Raw genomic sequence first — 9,085 nt, 5'->3', positions numbered from 1 at the left:
TCAGCGATGGGGTCAGCTGACTATGCCGAGGCGCCGGCAGCCACAGCCACTCGGTCTTGGAGGGGTTGAGCCTGAGTCTGTTCCTCCCCATCCAGACCCGTACGGCCTCCAGGCAACGGGCCATCACGTCAAGGGCATCGTTGGGGTGGCCTGGGGTGGAAATGTACAGCTGCGTATCGTCAGCGTACTGATGGAAATCTCATCATTTTTTTACTACTCCAATATAAGCTATTGTTTTCTGAAAAGTTTTACTGAGAACAGTCCAAGCCCCCAGTGGTCTTCCACTGAAATAAAATAATATTGTAATCCTGGCTGATTTTGCATAGATTTTTCAGGATTAATCAACTGTTGACACCTATCTTTTACATAGAAAGGATTAAATTCTAGAAATCATAATTGACAGAATACACACAAACACATATATACATACACACACATAAAACCAACATCAAAGTTTTAATATCACAAAGAAAAATTTACTTAACTACAAACATTTATTTAAATCTTCTATTATAGACCACTAATAGAGCAAGATTGTATGTCATTTTAGTTCACTTACATATGTTCTATCAAGAAAAAAGATTATTGCATAGTGATTTACTGCAGTGCACCTCATTTTACCTGTACTTGTTCTGTGGAACTGCTACTAAGATCATCTCCAGACTCTGAATCTTGGTGGAGTTTTTCTGATCCTTCACCTACAGAATCACAGGGTTGTTCTTGCAAGAAGCTGGTCTTCTCGGTTTCCATACATTCTGAACAATGAAAGTGAGACCCAGATAAGTTCATGTTCTGATTGGAAACTTTAACAAACTGTAATTCATTAAACTTTCCACTGTTTAGTGCAAGTTCTATGCTAAGTCCAGTATTCTGACCTGGGCTACTATTTGGTCCCAGATTCTGGTTGGCATCCTGAGCTTGAACTAGATACGATTTCCCTGAAGTTGAAAGTTCTGGAGATTTATTCACATTTTCTGTTGACCTCTGTAAGCCATGTGCAAGTTTTAGAGAGTTGTTTGGCAGTCCAACTAATGACCTAAGAGGTGGCATTAGTGCTTTGCGGGTTATTTCTTTAACATATTGTGCTGGCACATAAAAGGGTTTGGAGTTTTCATCCTTTTTGACTTGCCACCAGTCATCATTAGTCTTTTTTACTAAGATGTATTTCTCCCCTTGTTTTATCACAATCCTTTTGTCTTTTGCTTCATACTCATAATCATATTCAACTTCAATGTACAGTGGGCCTGAAAGATTTTTTCCAGCCTTGTCAGCCATCTCTTTTAAAAAGCTATATTTCCAAGTGAAAGGTAAGCCACATGGTGTTTCTTCCTCCTGATTCTCAGAAGACCTACAAAAAAATGTGAACATATTATCATGATCATATAATAAATGTCATCTGCAGATTATTTATATATTAGAATGATCCTCTGACAAATCTAGTATATGGGAGGAATTAGCTTACCAAATCTTTCAGATAAACCTCCCTGTTGGGAGATATGAGTTTCCTTGGCAAAAAAAAGTTATTTTTCCAGAAAACTTTCTACTGGCATAAACCTATGGAGACTTGTTTCAGCATGTGCACCTTACATTTAAGAACTAAAATGTTTTATTACTTAGAATGTTACTTATATCTGAATTTTCCTGTAAAAATCCAGAGTACAGTATTGAAATATGTGCTTTAGGGGAAAAATTATAACCTGTATGATTTTAACAGTAATTATTTTGTGCTAAAATAAATGGATCAATACCTGTCATTTGAAAATTTCTACAGAGGCATTATTTATCTATACCTATACAGTCTATTAAGGCACTGACCAGATTAAGAAATGTTTCACAGTGTTACTGCATAATCTGCCTTAAAGCATTTTTATATATTTCTTTTATATTACCTTTAAAACAAAAATAAGCAGTGATTAAAAAAATAAAAAATAACAAAATGAAAATCAGCATAAATTGAATTCAATTATTCAGATAGTAAAAACAGAAAAAGAGAAAAAAATTCATTCAAAGTAATTAATATAGGAACCAAACCATGGGGGAAGGCAAATAATTTGGTTACACTGAAAGACAAATTCCTCTATTCAGTAATTATAAATCCATTTACCTAATCAAATTATCCAAGCAAAAATAAAATAAGTTAAATCTTGTAAAATTTGTTCTTAACAAATCCATGCTGACTTTTTTCAATCACAGCATTGCGATTACAGTTCAACCTTATGATCTGCTCTAGAATTTTCCCAGGAATGAATAGAAGACTCATTGGTGTACAGTTCCTGGAACCTTCCTTTGTCACTTTTGGAAGGCAGGGTCAATTTATCCCAGCCAGTTTTCTGTTTTACCCATTTTCTAGAATTTCTCAAAGATTATTGAAAAAGATTTAGTCAGACCATCAGAAAGCCCAGGATATAATCTAGCTGGCCGTGGGATTCAAACATTGCCACTTTTCTTTTCCCACTTATATTATCTCAGATTTAATCACCAATGCCACCAAGTTCATTCCCTTTGATTTCATGCAGATAGATATTTTTAGCATACAGTACAACTCCTCCTTACAGTTGCTTCTGCTGCTTTTGAATAAGTTGTAGTCTTCAGTTGCTATATTCCAATTATGGGAATCATTCCATCAGATCTCAGTCACACTTATTAAATCATGCCTCAGATAATGAAGACTATGACCTTTACAGGAATGTTGTTTATGGTTTATTACTGATTTTAAAACCTCAGTTTAATTATTTTTCCAGCTATTCCTGTATTTTACTACTCTTTGACTAGATTGTTAGTTCTGAGGTTTTGCCTTCAATTCTCACATGATTCAATTTACCGTAAGCCCCTCCTGATTAAATTCAATATGTTTTGGTTAATCACATTCCACAATTTTGGTGAGAAGGAATCTATCCCTTATCAACTGTCCATCATACAGGTAACATAGACATGAGTCCAAAATCACATATCTTCTTCATCAATTTCAAAGCCATTGATTCCCCTGCACTATCATTCTTTCCTTTTTCAATTCTCTTTCATGGATGAAAATAGCCCATCCAGGTTCTCCAGCTTTATGGTCCAACTGATGTACTTGTAGCTACTCTTGTGCCATTTGTTATGTTAAGACATAAACCATGGTTTAAAATCGGTAATAGCTGAGTTAATATAACATTTTAAGGTAAAGACAAACAAGCACCTACTAGCTTATTTGTGTGTGAAAATGGAATGGAATGGGAACTATGCTGTAAAAATTAGTAATCTGTTTTAAATTCAATGATAAGTATAAGTAATATGTCCCATGTATCGAATAAATGTAAAACTGTCACTGAAAAAAGGTGATCTTAAAAATCATATTGTATTAAAGCAAGTCAATGAGGAGTCTGAAATACAATGTTTAAAAGCAACATAAAAGTCACACTACCCCTTTAATTTTCAAAATAATATATTTCAGGAAACAGTACACTTTTACAACATTTTAAAGAAAATTATAAAAGTATGACGTATTTAGATCCATAGCATTTGGCTGCTGTGTGATGTTGATAACATTAAGTCAACTAAATTATCAACATTACAAAGAGTTTAACATTAACCAAGGTTTAAAAATAAAATTTAAAAACTCAGTCTAATGAAGCCTGAAGCCTAGACAATAGATACTATTTATGTCTCACAGGCAGGCGTACTTTCTCTCTGTCTCTTTGTGTGTGTGTGTGTTTGTGTGTGTTTTCCCTTCTCACCACTCTACAGGTTTGTATCTTCCTCAATTTCAGGTCCTCTATCAAAGGCCTGGGAGGATTCTGTGCAAGATCTTAGCTGTTCTTAGCAATGCACTCTTCTGGACAGTGAGCTTTGATTTTGTTCCTGGGAATTATTGGAGCTTAGAAGTCACCGCCCTGAATGTTCCTGCCTCTATTGGGACCACCTTGGCCTTTACTTTATACACACACACACAAAAACAAACAATGGCAGCACAATAATCTGCCTCTTCAACTGCAGACTATTGTGCTGGCAAGCATTATCCTCTACAGCTATAATGAACACATTAATGATGTTGTTAGACAAACAAAGTTAGTCATTGAAGCTATAGTGGAAGACATTTTGATTTTCATTTGTTATAAGATCTTACCAGCTGAAAGCCAGATGAAGTGAAAACCAATGCATTGGCCTTTGCACAATAGGCATTTTCTCTTATGTTGTGACTTGTCAGCATCTGAGAAACATTTCCATTAAACCCACGATTTCTGGGTACATATTGTATGAGAACAAAATACACCCCCACCGGCATAACTACTTTATTTGTGCAGATTTTTCTACATTTCTATAGCCTCATTTCAAGCAAGTCAGCAGAGCAATGTAGACAAAAGGCCTGCATTATTTTCCACATTTCAGATTTAAAAAAAATCTGACAATTATCAAGCACATAGAAGTCTGGAAAAAAGATAGCAGCATTTCTGAAATCATCACCATGACAGAAAAGCAAGCATACTATGCAATGCCAAGTCACTGAGTTTCAAAATAACATTCTTTTCACATTTTTAGAAAGAAATTGATTTTACACACTAAAATTTTGTAAAAATTTTACTTGACAGCTGAGCTGGCATGAATCATTTGTACTCAATTTCATATGAAATAGTTTCAAAATGAGCATAAAGATAAAACAATCACAGATGGAAAGTATGGACTGTCAAAACCAGTTAGAAAAAACAGTATAATTCTTTTTCAACATACTTCTCCAGCAACTTGGCTTTTCTTCAAAATAGGATCTTCCTTAACTTGGAAGGTGATCACTAACTTAGATTTAGCATCTCAGAGTGCTCAGAATTTTTAAATGGTAAATAACATTTGAGATCAATATTCACAAGCATATGGACTTTTTATCTATTTGTCTCTTTTTCAGATTATCTAGCAAAAATGTATGGATAATATACTATGTTTAAAGCAAATAAAAGAATTTAAAGTGTCTTATAAACAGTAAGCTAGACAGGATAGAAATCTCTCATAAAAAAACAAATGACTATGATGTCCCCCACATACACATTTTGCAATATATTCTATAGAGTGAAGTAAAATTATACAAAGCTTTTTACTTTATCCTGGATGAGATTATGTATTTAACCATCAGTACTGGAATTCTTAAATAGCATATTAACAACTATACAAAAGCTCTTAAGAAACATGTTCTAGGCAATTACCTGCCTTTAAAGACAAATGAACAACTTCCTATCTAAATTATGCTTTTCAACAAGCACAAAAGTAGATTTCTCCATTTTGGAATCTTTCTCTATATAGGAAGTTTGTCAACAGGAGTTAAGGAAAAGGAGAAGAAAGGCATCCACTCCGCAGAAACAACATAAAGCGTGAACATTTCCGGCACAAACCAACACTGGCTGTCAGGGCAAACAATCTCCCTGGGAAGGCTGTTATCACCAGGGTTTCTACATATTTCCGGAAACAGGTTGTATTGCCCACAGAAAGGCAGAATTATGCCTGGGCCCAAGTGGGAAGGAAGTGAAACTATGGCACTTTTCTGCTCTCCGGAACACGTGCCATTTACCAGACAGCACTGTGTGTGTGGGGGTGGAATGTGTGTGTGTGTGTGTGTGTGTGTGTGTGTGTGTGTGTGTGTGTGGAGTGTATGTGTAGATGTATATGTGCATGTGTAGCTAGGTAGATTGAGATAGAACACTTCTCATAAAAATAAAATACAAGATCAAGACTGACTTTGATGTTAAAACTATTTCGTGCTAACTCAGTACTGCAGAAGAAAGTGTGAAAACCCACATACTGTGAAACGCCCCCCCTCCCCATCCACACACCCACCGACCATTGCTAACAGCCTTCTCCAAACGTATACTCCAGGTTCAGGACACCGGTGCCTGGGGATTATGCAATATGTATAGTCAACACAACTAGAAGATCCCACTTCCACGTTAGAGAAGGCTGCCGCTTAGCACAAAGACATTTCATGCAGCACTCACACACACATACACAAATTTGCTATCCTTTCACCTCGTCCGTAATATTTCCCAAACTTTGAGACCAAAAAAAAAAAAGGTTCCGCGCATTGGGAAGAAGTACAGAAAGCTCTTTCCCGCCACCTAATCGCTGTCCGGATTTCTCCGGGTGCCCGACCTCTCTCACGCTCTATCCTCGGCCATACGCGGAATAGCCCTTTGCCCCAAAACTGGGAAGGGGGGGAGCGTTACCCCGCATAATCACCCCGGAGGGAAACGACGCGACCCTATAAAAGGTGGGGCGAAGAGCCAGGCTACGAGGAAGTCCGTCCGCTGGTCCTTCCATCCCCCGCAATTAAGCGATGAGCCACCCCGGCAGCCTCTCCGTGCTGGAAGCGGGCGCGGGCAGCGGCGGCGACGCCCCCTCCTCAGTCGAAAAAGCCCCTCTCACCGGAAATCGGAGTCCCAGGCTGGCGCAGGTCCGCTCCTGGCTCCGAAGCGGCGTTTTGTGAAGAGACCAGCCGTGGCTTCCTTCTCCTCTCGCTCCGCCCCTCACCCCGTTCCGCCTTCCTCCAGCTGCGGCTCCCAACCCCCCCCCCCAAGACCGCAGGGGACCTCGCAGCGCGGCGTCAGACGTTCTCGTCACGTGGTGGGGAAGGTGGAAGAGAAGGGGGGAAACGGGCGGGAAAAAGTAAACTGGGGGGGAATGGGGTGCTGCGTTTCTCTCGAGCGCAGTCGATGGCGCACGCGCACGCCGAGCCGCCCCTTCGCGTCTTCCTCGCATGAGTCACGAATCAGCCTGCTAAGGCATTGATTATCTCGTTTTCGACTTGTAACGACCACATAGATAGATAATTCTGTCCATAACCTGTTCTTTCAGGTGTTGCTATGGTGCGCCTATAGCTTTGTAACGGCGTCCGTCCACCTGGCTGCTGGTCTTCCTCTTCTTTTGTCTTTTCTATTCAGTGCTAGAACCTTCTTCAAAGTCGCATAATGTGAATCATTTGAGTTTGGTCATTTGTGCCTTGAGTGAGGATTTTGGATTGGTTTGTTCCTTGATCCATTGCTTTATTTCCTTGGTGGTCTCAGGTGTCTTCTCCAATACCAAAATTCAACGTGCCAAGCCATAAATTATGCTTTATGAACCAGTTCATTAATTGATTGAAGCTAAATTATTATAATCTCTGCCTTTAGTGACTTCAGTCTCTCAACGCCAGCTTGAAAGGGAGCAAAAGTTACAGGGGGACCTCAGTGACCACTCAGTGGCCATTCAAACTTGTGATGGTGCTGAGTGAGAGATACTAATGACCACTCCTTAAAAGTTCCAGCTGTTGCAGTGTTCCTGAGGTCACATGATCTTCATTTGTGACCTTTGCCAGCTTTTTGACAGGAAAGTCAATGGGGAAGCCTCAGGAAGTCACTAATGGTAACTACATGACATCCTCACTTAACAACAGCATGGATTCAATTAACAATGAAACCGGAAATGTTGGAACTGCTGTTGGTCATATGACAGCATGCTTTATGACAATGATGAGGAATGTAGCAATTATCCTTGTTTTGTAACACAATGTAATTCTGAGGATACACATTTATTAACCAAAGTCCATTCATTTATTAATACACATTTACTAGAGTCCTTCAATTTCTATTAAATATATAAATGGGAAATTGTACACAAAATATGAAATACATGAAAGAGGATGTCTGGGCCATGTCCGAACATGCACATATGATTTATAGTAGAGAAAACAAAAAAAATTAAATAGTGACTTTATGAAGGAATGGTGGCAACCCACCTCTCACAAGTCTGGAGTTGTCCAATATATTCTACAAAATTTTATAATCAAAAGAGATTTGACTTGAAGCCTGAGGATATATAATATGAAACTATTTCAAGACGTTATTCATGCATGTTATGACAATCCTATGCAAAAAGGTTTACTTAGAAACAAATGTCACAGATTTAACATGTTGTGCTAATAATGTGATTTGTTTTGGGAGTAGGAAGACATGTGACCCATTCCTTAAGCCATAGTAATATGTGTGAACCAGGCCATAATAGCATAAACCCAGTACTATATAATATGTTCTGGATTAATAATATGTTGAATGCAGTTATCCTACAAATGTTTACTTAGGAATTAAATCCACTGGATACACCAGAAATTCTAACTTTACAGCATGTACTTTTAGGCTTCCTTTAAACTCAATGGGACTCTTTCTCATGACCGGATTTATTTCAATGTCTCAAAGACTCACTTTTCCAATTCTATTCTGTAACTGAGTATGGACTTAAAACTGGGGATGCTACATTCCTAGTACAACATCACAATATTAATTTTAAATAAACCTCATTAATTACAGTTGAGGCATTTGTATAGTAAGGTCTTAATTATGGATTCTGAAATATAGGCTCTGTTGCTTTAGATTTCACAGTGTAATCCCCCAAAGTTAATGAATGGGACTAGGATAAATCGTCTGTATTTATTTCTTTATGAACAGGAACTCAACTTGTTCCTTCAGTTGTTGCAGTCAAGGATTCATGGGAGGAAATTTCTGCCTGGAGTCAATTGCCCAAGTTCTCTGGTACGTATATTTGCCTTTTATTTTTCATGTCAATCTGTCATTTGCTTTGTTCCCCCTCATGTTGCTATCTACACAGCTGAACACTCATGTAACTCCCACTCTTCACATATGGCTTTCAACTCCCCTTTACACTGAGGAACAAAGAAAGGAAGTGGAGATGGCTCAGCAAAGATAGCTCTCTCAGTTTGAGGAACAGAATATCCCTGACAGCATAATTTGGATATGTCCATTCTTTCTTCTCACTCATTGCCCCCCCTCCTCCGGCTGGCAACAATCTCCGTGTAATTTGTCTAAAAGAACCTGGCTTCCAAACACTAACATTCTCTTATTTTTCTCCTCATTCTGTCCTTTTCTTATTAAATTCCCTCCTACTCACATTCCCCACTCCAACAAATTATCTGACCTGTTAACTCCTTAGCAAGCTGCATCACACTGGAGTCAAAAGGGCATGAAATAAACTTGGTCATGTATGCATCCATAGAAGATTTATTAACAATTCTCAGATAATTCTTTCTAGCCCTTAATCTAGTCAGCATTTGTTTCTGATTCATATCATTAAATGA

The 9,085-nt window shown here is 38.2% G+C and overlaps 1 protein-coding gene across 1 annotated transcript in view; it reads right to left on the bottom strand.

The window, feature by feature from the left end:
* ARHGAP12 (Rho GTPase activating protein 12) overlaps window positions 1–6,464 on the bottom strand; it is a 49,611-nt gene extending 43,147 nt beyond the window's left edge. The window contains exons 1-2 of the mRNA XM_015810663.1: window positions 6,385–6,464; window positions 622–1,348 (exon numbers count right to left, since the gene is read on the bottom strand). Of these exons, the coding sequence (XP_015666149.1) occupies window positions 622–1,275 (654 nt within the window). The 5' untranslated portion in view covers window positions 1,276–1,348; window positions 6,385–6,464. The remainder of the gene's footprint in view (window positions 1–621; window positions 1,349–6,384) is intronic.
* Between the last annotated feature and the right edge of the window lie 2,621 nt (window positions 6,465–9,085).

This window comes from Protobothrops mucrosquamatus, unplaced genomic scaffold, assembly GCF_001527695.2.
Source record: "Protobothrops mucrosquamatus isolate PMUCROS unplaced genomic scaffold, P.Mucros_1.0 scaffold13, whole genome shotgun sequence".
NCBI lineage: Eukaryota > Metazoa > Chordata > Lepidosauria > Squamata > Viperidae > Protobothrops > Protobothrops mucrosquamatus.
This window is presented reverse-complemented; position numbering and strand designations above follow the sequence as displayed.